General features: G+C 51.7%; 1 protein-coding gene across 4 annotated transcripts; it reads right to left on the bottom strand.

Annotated features, from left to right (window-relative positions):
• Positions 1-1,133: 1,133 nt before the first annotated feature.
• On the bottom strand, positions 1,134-14,219 carry LOC123442895. Of its 4 annotated transcripts, none has more exons than XM_045119072.1 (11): positions 13,313-14,215; positions 12,908-13,000; positions 12,483-12,572; positions 11,719-11,823; positions 11,460-11,534; positions 11,107-11,166; positions 10,849-10,938; positions 10,386-10,472; positions 2,129-2,332; positions 2,029-2,063; positions 1,683-1,803 (listed from the first exon to the last, which is right to left on the bottom strand). In XM_045119072.1, coding segments are annotated over exons 4-11 (579 nt in total). In that variant the 5' UTR covers positions 11,721-11,823; positions 12,483-12,572; positions 12,908-13,000; positions 13,313-14,215; the 3' UTR covers positions 1,683-1,777. The 4 variants fall into 4 exon arrangements, 3 of the variants coding, with proteins under 3 accessions (XP_044975009.1, XP_044975007.1, XP_044975010.1); XR_006630539.1 differs by having other exon boundaries at positions 1,713-1,803; positions 1,873-2,063; positions 13,313-14,214; XM_045119075.1 differs by lacking the exon at positions 2,129-2,332 and having other exon boundaries at positions 13,313-14,219.
• Between the last annotated feature and the right edge of the window lie 209 nt (positions 14,220-14,428).

The raw sequence follows: 14,428 nt of genomic DNA, 5'->3' as shown, positions 1-14,428 counted from the left end.
GACGTACTCGGCGCGGCGTAGCACGCCGGCGGGCACGATGGCTGGCCGAATGAAGAGGTCGTCGTGCGTGAGGGTTTGACGATGGCGTCGCGACCAGAGATGACCACAGGCGGTCGGCATCAACGCCGATGCGTGGAAGCATGGCGTAGGCGCTGCACAAGGAGTCGGAGACGACGAGCGGACCGCGCCAACGCTCCTACATGAGTAAAGATCAACTCATTGTTAGATAATTTAATGTAAATAGAGTGGATGGAATGGATACTTCCCTGATTCTTTTGTTTGTGCGAATAGCGCGATGGCCAAAACTCCAACAGCAAATTTCTCTGGTGATGGTCAATGATCTGCTGTTGAAGATTGAAGAAAAAACCATTTACACCATGGCTCGATAGATGTCATGTCCTAAGATGGGCGCCAACTGTCGTGGTAACGATTTCGGCAACAGAAAAGGGAAGGATAAAGGAGCATGATCTATCGAGATGCAAATGGATGACACGGTGGTTTTAGTGAGTTTGGGCCTCTCACGGCGAAGATAACAACCCTACATCTCATGCTCCGGAGAAGCTTTGCTTATCTGTTATGAACACGAAGTTACATGGGATATTTGAGAGAGAGGAGAACGGATCTCCATGTCTGAGCTATGTCCGAGCCTAATGATGAGAGGGATGAGAGAGAGGAGAAGAACCAAGGCCTTCCCCTAGTCTAGTGATGGGGTGGCTTACATAGAGTGCGTCACCCCCTCATCTCCTATGTTACAAAGTGACGCATTGAAGCCGTAATGTCAGCATACTACTAAGATGATGCTTCGACTGCCTTGCCGACTGTTGGCCTTCGCATATCCGAGTGAGCCACACAACTGAGTGATTGACAATCTTCCCGAGTGGTTAGTACGTGGAGTGGACAGTATGAGATCTATCTGGATCCACATGATGTGTAGACCCCATGCTTTATGATATTTCGACCTTTCGTGGACCTGTGTATCCCAACAACACTCCTCTCATTCCATCAACAATCGATCATGAGAGGTACATGTATGGATGATCCCCGTTACCTGCACCTTTTCGTCGATGGCTGTGCTCCAGCAACGAAACGGTGCGGTGCAGGTGTAATTTTCTACAAAAACATGTAACATGGTGTTTTAAAAAAAGACCACAATTATAGTGATGTTTACCAAATTACTCCAAAATAATAATCTGCTTTATGCAGACATTATGAAGCACGGTCCTCGATGCAAAAACTCGCTCCTTAGAATTTCTTAGTACAGGTCAAATATCAGCATAATTCACAACTGCACTACATGCAGGTCGGAAGATGTAACCATAAACAAACCACATACTTGTCCCCGCCATCGCCGCAAACACCGTCACCACTTGAGATCAGGTTACTCGTCATCACTAAGATAAAAGAAGGGGGACTCCATATCAGCATGACCACTGTCATACCCCATTAGACAAATTGGGTGCTTTAGTGCATGCATTCCTTGATTTTTGCACGCGTAGCAGTGGCCTAAACAAAGATACACAGCTCAAGATATCAAAGCCATAATTTTGCAGTAAGCAAACTAAACACGATCCATATTTAATTAGAATGAAAGAGAAGAAAGCATGGGCATATACCATCATCATACGAACTTAGTCCGTAGCAGGAATAATATGTTCTTCCATAGATCTGCTTCACTTCAGCAAAATAGGGCGTGGATGACCAGTCGCCGTCTGACTTCTTCATCTTAACGGTGAAGTTGAAGTGGTGGAAGGAGTGGTTATAGCACTGATATTGAAGCTCATCTAGGCCATAATCCACCACGTCCTGAAAAAACACCTTATAAACAAACTTGCTTTCAGTTAAAAGGACAAAATAGCAGAAAACCGCGCGTACCTTGAACTGGCTCTTTCCTTCCTTGTACTCCCTCTGTAAACTAATATAAGAGCATTTAGATTACTATAAAGTAGTGTTCTAAATGATCTTATATTAGTTTACGGAGGGAGTACTTCTTAAAAGCCAACATGACTTCCTCACCCATCCACTTTTTACCATTCTCAATGATTTCTTCGGTAGACACTTCAGCCCTGCAACAATACATTAAAATTGTTGCATGCTTCAAAATTTATATGAAAATCATATCGGAACATACTGCGCTATATTCTCTCTTGTAAAGGCAAAGGACTCGGGGGCTTCAGGAGCTTTAAATGCCCCTTTTGATGCCAAAAATGCTTCAGCATCCAGTTTATGCTGGGCCGGGTTGCTAAAGCCATGTTCGGCGGCAATCATAGCCTCCACCATACAAGTGTATGTATGTTCTTCCAAGTACTTCCGCATATCACAACATGTTTGTGCCCTGAATCAGAACAAACCCAAAGGATCAACAAAATGCAGAATAATACCACACACATATGAGCCTAAGAAGCAATATACATTATGTCATGCATATTGAAAATTTGTTAAATAACACTGAACTCCATATACATATACACTGTTCTCTAAAGTGCAAGTGCAACGACTAAATTATAATTAATTATGCTAATAAATGATCAATATATTGATCATGATCAATATATTGATCATGAGTCCTGATCACACACGCGCACTTCATCTTAAATTGGCATGATACCAGAGTGTAGTTTGTGAGACAATTGAAGAAAAGAAAACAGTTATACCATAAGTTGTAGCATGACTCCCACTGACATATCAATTTTAAAAAAGTAATACTCCCTCCGTCCCATATTAGTTTGTCATTGAAATGAATGTATCTAGTATGTACTAGATACAACCATTTCAGTGATAATTAATATGGACGGAAGGTTACTGCACCCAAAATTGCTGCATGCTCCATCTTGATCCGCGGTATAGCTTCTCCACTGGAAACCGTCAACGCCACTTGGTCTCATGACCTCATGGGTACCTCACGAAGAGGAAGATGAGCAGGCTGTGGGTTTGGTCTAAGTTTCGGTTCAGTGAGCAGATGGGGCAGGCGAAGTTAATGGATGCTCCCGAGCCGGTGACACATAATAATTTGCATCAACGGTCCATTCGTTTGTACTGCCGACAAGCAAACAGCAATCTCCACATTTATTACTGGACAGAGGTGGGCCGGTTACTATAGCTTAAAGCCAACACAATCTGAAATACGGGTGAGAATACAACCCCTAGCGGGAATCTTGGCACTGTCCAACAGTCCTGGTATGAGGATCATCTATACCTGAGAGCCAAATTGGATATCCGTCTAGTCATTGTTTAGTTATGTGCTTCAGGAGAGTGAAATCCTCCTTCCAGGATTGGTGAGAGGGAGGGATCCGTCTGAAGCGCTTATTATTCCTCTCCTTGCAAACACCTTAAGTAGTAACGATAAAGATATCCATGAGCATGGGCCTGTCCAAGCTCTGTCTTGCAGCATGTATAAGTTCACGCCTGGAACCAGCAAGAGGACATGATATTCCAAGTGAGGCCCAACAATAGGAGTTGCAGGGACACTGATGCCTTGTTTGGTGCGCAGGGTTTGAGGAGGTTTGTAGGGGATTATGCCCGAGGAGATCAGAAACCCCGTGATTCACCGCATGTCCATTTGGTGGACAGGGTTTATGATGAGCAAACCCCTTCAATCCTCTCTAATCCCCCTCGATTTCTTCCTACCCACGCGGCTCAGAAACCTTGTCTCATGGCTCAGGGATTTGACAATTGAGGAAATTTGAGAGGATTGGGTGGAAGGAAGGGATTCACCCAATCCTACGAAAACCCCCCCTCCACAATCCTCCCCAATCCCTTCCTGTCAAACAAGGCCTGAAAGAGGTGGCGCTCCACTGTCCTCAGGAGGCATTGAACAAAGAAGGCAGGAAGATTGGGTGAAGGAGGAGAATGTGTAGGTGGCTCTGTGCTTGGGGTGATTTCAGTCTCAGACGTGATTCGATGGTTCCACACATGCCTCACAGGAAGACTAACTGGGCTAGTTAGATTCCACACACACCACACACGCCTCCACATATTCTCTCAGCTAGTATATGTCTGTACAGCCTCCCGCAGCCATGGTGTTTTTTTTTGGACAAAGGGTGGATTTTATTGGTTCAAAAAGGAGCATTGAAAGGATACAAACCCAAAGAGCACACCCCCGGCCTCTGCATAGCTAGGATCAGACCTGGCCAAACGGGCCGGCCCGGCACGACACGCATGGACCCGTTATTAGCCGGGCCATGCCGGGCCGGCCCACCGGCGCAGCCTCCCGGCCCAGGCACGGCACGGAGGCTATACGGGCCGGACCGTAGGCACGCCAGGCCCGCTAGCCTGTTAGTTTTTTTATTTTTAGGCTATTATTTGGGCTGATTTTGGCCTGTTAGGCTGTTTTTGGGCCGATTTTAATATATTGGGCTGTGTTTTGGGCCAATTTTGGCCTATTAGGTTATTTTTTTTATCCTATATATATAAAAATAAGTAAAAAAAATAAACGGGGCGTGTCGTGCCGACCCGCGTGCCCAGCCCTCAGGCACGGCCCGTTTAAATCGTGCCGGGCTGGGCCCGTGTCGTGTCGGGCTGGCGGGCCGGCCTGTTTAGCCCGGCCCGTTTGGACAGGTCTTGGCTAGGATGCACACAGCCAACGCACGCACACAAAAAGACGTCGGCAAATAGCAAAGTCATACAAGACCAAAGCTATGTGTAGCCAAGGAAAAGAAGAAAAACCCGAAGTGGTTATGGTAGGAGCTAGGATCCTACCAGGTCTTGGCCGGAGGCTGTAGGGGTAGGAGGGAGGCTGGCGTGGCCGGGGGCGCCGTCTTGCGCGGTGGAGAGGCGGCGGCTAGGGTTAGGGATTTCGGCTCCTCTGGGAGCCGGGCAATAGAATATGTCTTATTGCTTAATTCCAAAAAGGTGTCTTACAACTGTTTATATAACCTTGCTGCTAATAAAAATAAGATAACTTGGGCTAAGCCCCTAACTAAACGGGCCCATTGGGCCTCCTCCAGCTATAAGTGGCGCCGGTCATAACATCTCTCCTCGCCTACGCAAACAACTCGTCCTCAAGCTGGAAGTCTGAAAAATGTCGGCGAAACTCCTCGAGCTGCTCCCAAGTGGCATCCTCCTTCGGAAGGCCTTGCCACTGGATCAGTAGATGCCACACTCCGCGACGCTACTGGACCTGCAACACCTTGGCCGGTCCGGGAAGAAGTCAACCGTCGGAGGTCGGAGGTAGCGACGGTGTGGCCGCTGGCGGGGCTCCGTGGAAGGGCTTCAGCAACCCCACATGAAATACGTCATGGATGCGGGCACCGGGCGGAAGCTGCAGGCGGTAGGCCACCTTGCCTATGCGCTCCACCACAGAAAATGGCCCCGCGTAGCGAGGGCCCAGCTTGCGCTTAGCGCGCGGGTACAGGGACTGCGTGGAGCGGTGAAGGAGACGCAGCCACACCCAATCGCCCACCGCAAACTCTGCCTCGCGGTGATGGTCGTCATAGTACCTCTTGGACAGCTGCTGGGCCTGGAGAAGGCGTTGGCGCACCTCCACAAGCATCTGGTCCCTGCTGCGAAGAAGATCGCCCGCCGCCTCGGTCCGAGCCGTCTCAGGGTCAACCGGCAGGATGGGCGGGGGTGATCGGCCATAGACCACCTCTAACGGCATGGTACGCAGGGCGGAGTGATAAGAGGTGTTGTAGCAGTACTCCGCCCAGGCAGGCCAATCCACCCAAGCACGGGGACGATCACCTGGAACACAAGGCAAATACATGGCAATCACCTTGTTGACCACCTCGGATTGGCCGTCCGTCTGAGGATGGAAGGCCGTACTCAGGCGGAGCTTCACACCCGCCAGACGGAAGAGATCACGCCAGACATGCCCCATGAACACCGGGTCCCGGTCGCTGACGATCGAAGACGAAAACCCGCGGAGGCGGACAATGCCGTCGAAGAAGGCACGAGCCACGGAGGCGGCCATGTAGGGATGGCCAAGCGCGATGAAGTGAGCGTACTTGGAGAAGCGGTCGACCACCGTGAGGATGATGGACCTGCCGCCCACCTTTCGGAGGCCCTCAATGAAGTCCATGGAGATATCGGCCCAAGCCTGAGAGGGCCCCTCCAGGGGCTGTAGTAGCCAAGCCGGGCGCAGTGTCTCCGTCTTGTTACGCTGGCACGTAACACACGACCGCACCCAGTCCCGAACCAAGGCCCGATCGCCAGGGATGTAAAAATCTGCGCGGAGACGGTGGAGGGTCTTTTGCACACCCTCGTGGCCTGCCGAGTGCGCCAGCAGCGGAATCTGGTGTCGGAGATCGCCGTGATCTGGCACGAAGAGGCGACGCCCATGCAGGAGCAAGTCGTCCGCCAAACGCCACGGCTCTGCCAGGTCGTCAGCTTCGAGGCGCTGCCGAAGGAGCTGAGCATCCGGCGCATCCGTGGTAGCCCGGCGGATGTCGTCGAAGAGGGCGAAAGAGGGCCCCGAGCGGATGCAGAGAGCTGCTCCGGCAGAGTCGCCGGCATCTGTGTCGTGGTCGGCGTCGTGGTGGGACAGGGCGTTGGCCACGGTGTTAAGGCGGCCGGGACGATACTCGACGGTGAAGTCGAAGCCAAAGAGCTTGCTAATCCACTGGTGTTGCGGCACGGTAGACAACCTCTGGTCCAATAAGAACTTGAGGCTGTAGTGATCCGTGCGAATCCGGAACGGCCGTCCCCAAAGATATGGTAGCCACTGGCGTACGGCCTGCACCAAGCCAATGAGCTCCCTCTCATAGGCCGCGAGCTTATGACGGCGCGCGGCGAAGGGCCTACTGAAGAACGCCAACGGTCCGTCGCCCTGATGAAGGACGGCGCCGAACCCCACACCGGAGGCGTCACAGTCTACCATGAACGGCCGGTCGAAGTCAGGCATCTGGAGGACGGGACCCATCGTGAGGGCCTACTTGAGAGCCTCGAACGCCTCCGTTGCCTCCGCATCTCAGGCGAAGGCGTCGCGTCGCAACAGGCGCGTGAGTGGGGCCACGATGAGGCCAAACTCCCGGATAAATTTCCGGTAGTGCCCCGCGAGGCCCAGGAAGTCTCGGAAAGCCCGCGGTGAGTGCGGCGTCGGCCAGGCCGCAACAGCCGCCACCTTGTCGGCGTCCATAGCAACACCCTCGACCGAGATGACATGGCCGAGGTAGGCGACAGAAGGCGTGCCGAACGAGCACTTCAAGCGCTTAAGATGAAGATGATGCGCCCAAAGCTCGTTGAAGACGATGGCGACATGCTGAAGGTGCTCCCCCAAGAGGTGTTGTAGATAAGAATGTCATCAAAGAAAACGAGCACAAACCGACGCAGGTAGGGGCGGAGGACGTCGTTCATCAAGGCATGAATGGTCGCCGGAGCGTTGGAGAGGCCAAACGGCATCACCAAGAACTCAAAGTGGCCGTGGAGTCCGAAACACCGTCTTCGCGACATCGTCCGGGTGCATCCGCACTTGGTGGTAGCCCGAACGGAGGTCGAGCTTGGTGAAGAAGCGCGCCCCATGTAGCTCGTCCAAGAGCTCGTCGACGACCGGGATAGGAAATTTGTCCTTGAGCGTCAGGGCGTTCAGGGCGCGGTAGTCGATGCAGAAGCGCCCCGTGCCGTCCGACTTGCGGACAAGGAGGACCGACGCCGAAAACGGTGACGTGGAAATCCGGATGATGCCCAAGGCGAGCATGAGCGCGCACTGTCGCTCCAGCTCGTCCTTCTGCAACTGGGGGTAGCAGTAAGGGCGCACCGCAACCTGCGTTGTGCCCAAGAAGAGATGAATGCGGTGGTCATACACCCAGGCTGGCGGAAGGCCCTGAGGCTCCTCGAAGAGGTCGCGGTGCTACTGCAAGAGGTGATCCAACAGGGGGTGCTCTGGTCCTGTAGCAGTCGCTGCCAGCTGGAGCTGCGGCATCGCTGTGGAGGCGCCACCCACGCCCGCCTACCAGATGCGGTGCCCCTGACGCCAGAAGGTCATCGTCATGGCGTCGAAGTCCCAGAGGATGGGACCGAGGGTCTGCAAGAAGTCGACGGCGAGGATGAAGTCGAAGCAGCCCAAGTCGATGTCGACGCACGTGATGGTGAAGTGCTCGTCGCCGATGGTGATGGGCACGTCCCGCGCAATCCCATGGCACCGGAGGCGGTCGCCGTTAGCCACGGTGACCCGGAGGTGCTTTCCGCCCGTCGGCTGGAGCACTAAGCGGCATGGTCGACTCGGGCAGGAAGTTATGCGTGGAGCCCGTATCCAGGAAGGCCACCAGGCGCTCACCGTTGATCATCACCGGCAAGAGCATAGTCCACTCGTCTCGGATGCCTGCGAGAGCATGGAGGGAGACCACGAGAGCCGTCGTGGAAGCGGGCGCCGCCGGTGGGGGCTCCGCCGCAACTGGGGCGGCCAGGTCACCGAGCCCGTCGATGGTGGTGTCCTCAACGTAGTCGGATGCCTCCAAGTAGAAGAGGCGCGGACAGACGTGGCCCGACACGTAGGGCTCGTCGCAGTTATAGCAAAGCCCCTGGCTACGACGCTCGAGCTGCTCGGCCGGGGTGAGACGGCGGAAGAGCCTCGTCGCGGCCGGAGCGAGGGTCGCCGTAGAGACCGGAGTCGGGCGCCCCGACGCTGGTGGCGTCGGGGCCGGCCTACCGAGCTGTCGGGCACCCCGAGCCGGCGACGCCTGCTGCAGGGCCTGCGCGCGGCGCTCGAAGGCACGGGCGTAATACATGGCCGTCTGGAGGTCTTGAGGTCCCGCAGCTCCACGTCCACGCGGATATGGTCCGGCAGCCCGCCCACGAAGAGCTCGGCTCGCTGGCGAGCCGTCACGCCGGGCGCGTGACACGCCAGGGCCTGGAAGCGGTCGGCGAAGTCCTGCACCGTGGAGGTGAAGGGTAGGCGGCCAAGCTCCGCCAGCCGGCTCCCTTGGATCGGAGGCCCAAAGCGTAGGAAGCAGAGCTCGCGGAAACGTTCCCATGGAGGCATGTCGCCCTCGTCCTGCTCGAGAGCGTAATACCACGTCTGTGCGGCGCCTCGGAGGTGATATGAAGCGAGCCAGGTGCGGTCCGACGTGAGCGTTCGTTGCCCCGGAAGAACTGGTCACATTGGTTGAGCCAGTTCAGGGGGTCCTTGGTGCCGTCATAGGTGGCGAAGTCTAGTTTGGCGAACCGCGGCGGCGTGTGGGTATTTCGCTGTGGTGGTAGGGCTCGTCGACGCGGAGAAGTGCGGGGGTCGGCCCCGGGTACCCGTCAGGGCCGGCGGAAGGACCGGCGAAGGAGGAGGACCCGCCGAACTGCGGGGGTGGCTCCGGTGGCGACTGGATGTACGGCGACGCCGAGGCCGTCGTGTAGACCGGCTGCGTCCCGATCACCCAGGCCGGTAGCGGCGACGGCGAGGGGGGGAACCGGAGCTGGTGAATAGGGACCCCAGCACCGAGGTGGAGGCCGGCCCGAAGGTGGTGGGTGGTGGCGGCGGCTGCAGCGGCCTGGCAGACGCGGCAGATGCCGCCTGGTGCGGCGGCTGCCACGGAAGCAGCGGCGGCCCGTTGGTGATGGGTGGTGGCGCGGCCGGCAGTGGCCCGTAGGGACCGGCCAGGTATAGGTGGATCCCCTGAACGGCGGTGGCGAGGTCGCGGATCGCTCCTGTGAGCTCCTCTGGGGTGAGGACGGCGGGAAGTGGAGCGGCGGAGGTGACCGGCACGGACACGTGTGGGACGCCGGCCGTGGTGGCGAGCGGGGCGGTGGTGGAGGTCGGCAGCGGAAGGGATGGGGAGGGCGGCGGCGAAAACATGAACGAACCCAAGCTTCTTGATACCAAATTGGTAGGAGCTAGGATCCTACAAGGTCTTGGCTGGAGGCTGTACGGATAGGAGGGAGGCTGGCGTGGGCGAGGGCGCGGCGGCCGACGCGAGGGCGCCGTCTCGTACGGTGGAGAGGCGGCGGCTAGGGTTAGGGATTCCGGCTCCTCTGGAAGCCGGGGAATAGAATATGTCTTATTGCTTAATTCCAAAAGGGTGTCTTACAACTGTTTATATAACCTTGCTGCTAATAAAAGATAACTTGGGCTAAGCCCCTAACTAAACGGGCCCATTGGGCCTCCTCCGGCTATAAGTGGTGCCGGTCATAACAGGTTAGAACCATGATGTTTGGCTCTCTTTCTTAGTTATCTCGTCGTGCATCTAGGGCTATATGCCACACTGCACTAATGACACGTAGTTTTGTTGTTGTGGCTGTTTCCTTATTTTGATCCATGTATATATACAAGTAAAATTGTGGTGCTCTGAAGCTTCTTGCTACAACAATGCATTTAAGACTTACAAATTACTCCCTCCATAAAGAAATATAAATCGTTTATAGATCACTAAAGTAGTGATCTAAACGCTCTTATATTTCTTTACAGGGGGAGCACAAAACAAATATAATATGAGACGAATAAGAGCAAAATCATTATTACATACCAAGGCTCTGATACACCTTTGAGCATCTCCTCAAAAATTTCAGAGCGACCCTTACTGTCCGCAGCATAATAATCACGTTTTCTGGACCTAAAGAAACAAAATGTCCGCACAGTCAGTGGTTATTCCAAAGCTATCATTTGCTTGGTATAAATAATCTTCTTCAACATTTTTTTGTGACGTTGATGATGAATTAAGCATATTTGATTGATATCGAACTCATGAAAGAATGCTACAGGTACATTTCTATTAATTTGAGGCTTCTAAGCAGTAAATAGTAATATCTCCGTAAACGAATACTGTATAAGACGTTTTAGGTCACTACAATAGTCACCTAAAACGTCTTATATTTGCTTATAGAGGGAGTGACAAACAAATAGATAAACATAGAGAGTAATAAAAAAATCAATCAATAATTATTAACCCATGGTTCAAGAGCTGTGCAAAAAAGAGGGGAATGCAATACCTTTGGGTTGGGTTACATGTAGGAAGTGACTGAGCAGGTGTCGGTGCTTTAAACTCCCTGCTGCGCATCTCAATGGCATCCTCCTTAACCCTGAGCAAACAGATAATCGAACCAATATGCTCATTAGTTAGCGACTATTGTGATGAAGGTATTGCAATAATAACCAGGCATTCTCGTTTTTCATTTTAAGGAGCTCTGCAGAGACCAATGTAGTAATGTTGCAAAATAATATGCTGTATTTGTTAGAGGCACACTTACGGTGGAGCCTTAACTGCAGGACCCTCAATGTCGCTCACCTTGCCAGCATTCTTCTCAACCCTGACCAAAACATGTTGGTTGGTGATTATAGAAGTGTGGGAATAATTACTAGCATCTATAAAAGAAATTAGCGTTGCATAAAATATATATTTTTCAATGAGAACTGCAGAGCAAATAATAGCCAAAACAGATATTTGAAATAAATAATATTCTGTAACAAGTTTTATCAAGTCGACGAATCAAACATATTTGAATGATATGAAGAACGCATGCAGGTCATAATAAGCACCTGTCATTTCAACAAACCAAAACCCAATTAATAATAAGTTAATAACTAAACAACAATATTGTACCTATCAGTTAATTCAGGTAGATCTGTAACTGTAGGTCCCCCACCGCTGCTCACCTTGCTAGCATTCTTCTCAACCCTGATGAAAACATGTTGGTCGGTGAATATGGAAGTAAAGGAAAGAATTGCTAACTTCTTTAAAAAAACTAATAATAAAAACTATTTATTTATGAGAGTACATATAATAGCCAAAACAGACCCTTTATCAAATGCTCATGTAAAAAGGCACACAAAGAATATCAGAAATAACTAAGAAAATTTACATTAGCTCATTCGGTGATGGTTCTTGTTCTCGTCTGTCACGGGACCGCCTGAGGCGGCCTGAATATAGAACACTTTGCCGAACATGGGTTGCAGTTCCAGCTTGCCTGCAAGTGTTGAATGGGTGAATTCATCTCTCTAAAGAAAAGAAAAAGACCTTGGTTACCCTAAAGGAACAGCAGCAGCCCTCATGGCCACTCATGTGCCGGTGGTGTTACGAGTTGCAACCTAGTAGATCATTAGTTTGTGCTTTATGGGCTTATAAACTTAATTTGCTAAATGCAATAGCAGTTCATGCAAATCCCCTAGAAATATTATCTAGAAATTAAAATGGTAATTCATAATGCTTACACACATTGTGGCACCACAGGCTCACAGCACACCAATTACATACTGGTCAGATGCCAATTTCTCCATTATTCGATTCATTTATTACGCTTGATTAATTTATATACGTTTCGTATGCTACATTTGCAAATTTGTAACTTGTTAGTAACAAGAAACAAGATAAACCTGGAGATTCAAAAAGCAAAACAAATCGATAAATATTAAGCAATGATTCTAAGGAGCTCCATACATGCACTGTAGATGTAGACAATTTGCAAAACTTATGCGTGTGTTAGCAATAAAAATTACTCTAGAGTTCCAAGATAGATTTTTCTAAACCTTGGAAGTGCATCGAACTTTATAGATTGCACTTGCACAGAAATCCATGGGAGCAAGCACCCGTCATTCAAAGAGAAGTACCAACATAGAATGGTCATACCTGTGAGTTGTCTCAGGGGTAGGGCGTGATTGATCAAGTGTCAGGGCTTCAAACTCCCTGCTGCTTACCTCACCCGCATGCTCCTCAACCCTAACCAAAACAAGCACGGGAATACGCTCACTCATCACTGATAAGATATGACGGGAGGTGCTGCAATAATGACCATGGCATTCTAGTTTATCTACAAGGACTGAAGGCTAGTGTAATAAATACTCCTTCTGTCCCGAATTACTTGTCAAAGAAACAGATGTATATAGACGTATTTTAGTTCTAAATACATCCATTTTTTATCCATTCCAGCGACAAGTAATTCCGGACGGAGGGAGTATTTTAAATAGCTAATATGTTACGGACTGGTAATAGGCACATGTGCGGTAGGTAACCATAATGGAAACAGAGAAGACGGCAGCTAGAGTCACACTTACGGTAGCTTATCTGATGTAGGTCTCCTGGATCGCCTGGGGCGAGCTGAATAGAGAAGGCTCTGGCGGATACGTCCTCTCGTGGCTGCGGGCAAGCTGCAAAGGTTGAAAGATCTGAAGTTAGGTTTGCTAAGATCTTATTGCTGCATAGTTGGTATGTTATCACCATCCCGTAATTATAGAAACTGCGATTGGTATGTATTTTTAACCCACTGATGTAATACATATATGAGAAAGAGACCACCGTATATTGGTACTGGCCAAAACCTTTTCTATGTCGGCATATAATCATCATAACTAAAAGAAAATCATGTCTAAGCTGGTGTTGTATTGCTCTTATGATCAAAGTTTCTCTTTTGAATGGCAATAGTTAGCTGCTCGTAAAAGGGGCAAGGGGGAAAAGCTCACACAGCAGTATCTGTCGAAGAGTCTTCCCTACGAGACTCGTCAGGAGCAGCGGCGGAGCTTGGGCGTGACAAACTCGGGCACTGGACCGCCCTTTGAGGCAAAATTTTCCATCCTCCTAATCCTAATACCTCTTCTAATCCCCCGGTTTCTCGAATCTTCGTCTTTATATCTTGTATGTGATCCCTTTTGGCCCCCCTTGATTAAGGTTCCCGCTTTGCCACTGATCGTGAGCTTGCACCTCGCTGTGTTGAATGTCACGAGGAGTTTCAGGGTGGCCATGGCTTCCCATGGTGTGGCCGACGGGGGAACCTAGTGTGGTTTCAGGGAGGTCCTCCGTCTGTAGCTGGCTGGCTCCCTGCTCCAGCTCCAGATCTACGGCCTCCTCGCATCTTAGCTTGCCTCCTCGCTTCCTTCTCCGCTGTCAATTTCGTCGGCGGTTCATGACTGCGGGGAGTACCTTGCTCCTCAAACTGGGGGTATCGAGAGTCGGTAGGGGCAGGAGTTTGAGGGTGACGCCTGTGGTGGGGATCTCCATGACCGTCCATGGCGAGGGCGAGGGCGGCCGGCGGCAAGACCTAGGGGCCCGTTCAGCAACACCCTCGCTTCACCAAATCCTCGATTCCGCGCTTCGCGGGCGCAGCGGGAGGAGGAGGTCTTCTTGAGGGCATCCCGGAGACGGCTGGAGCTCGCCGCGACGGCGGGTGTGTGGCGGTTCGAGGCATGGTAGAAAGAGGAGGACGGCGGGAGTACCGGAGGAGGTATCGCGGCTGAAGGCGATGGACAGGACGATGCTGCGGCGGCTCGAGGCGGCGAGCAGGCGCCCAAATCAGCGCTGCGCGGTGTGGCGGCGGCGGCCGGCGGGGTTGGACCGTTGGAGACACCCGTGTCGCAAATGGACAACAGAGGTCCGCGGTGTCCGAATCATTTTTTGCATACCGACGCGTCCGGCTACCAACTCCAATCGACCGACCCAAATGTATGACACTTTTGTCCGACGGATGTGGACGTCCGATTTCTGCATTTGGGTCGATCCATGCATCTAACGCTGGTCCGATTTATTTAACGGCGCGTAAAAAAAATACGGCGCGCTATCCTAGGCGTCCTCGTCGTCGGCGT

This window comes from Hordeum vulgare, chromosome 3H (genome assembly GCF_904849725.1).
Source record: "Hordeum vulgare subsp. vulgare chromosome 3H, MorexV3_pseudomolecules_assembly, whole genome shotgun sequence".
Lineage (NCBI taxonomy): Eukaryota > Viridiplantae > Streptophyta > Magnoliopsida > Poales > Poaceae > Hordeum > Hordeum vulgare.
Note: the sequence above shows the minus strand (reverse complement) of the source record. Positions and strands in the feature narration are given on the sequence as shown.

What these genes read in the sequence shown, in the direction of transcription:
- LOC123442895 (XM_045119072.1), bottom strand. An exon ending in ACATGTAACCCAACCCAAAG is followed by an intron (nt 10,473 to 10,848) that starts GTATTGCATTCC and finishes TTGTTTCTTTAG; the next exon opens with GTCCAGAAAACGTGATTATT. An exon ending in ACAAGAGAGAATATAGCGCA is followed by an intron (nt 2,064 to 2,128) that starts GTATGTTCCGAT and finishes GTATTGTTGCAG; the next exon opens with GGCTGAAGTGTCTACCGAAG.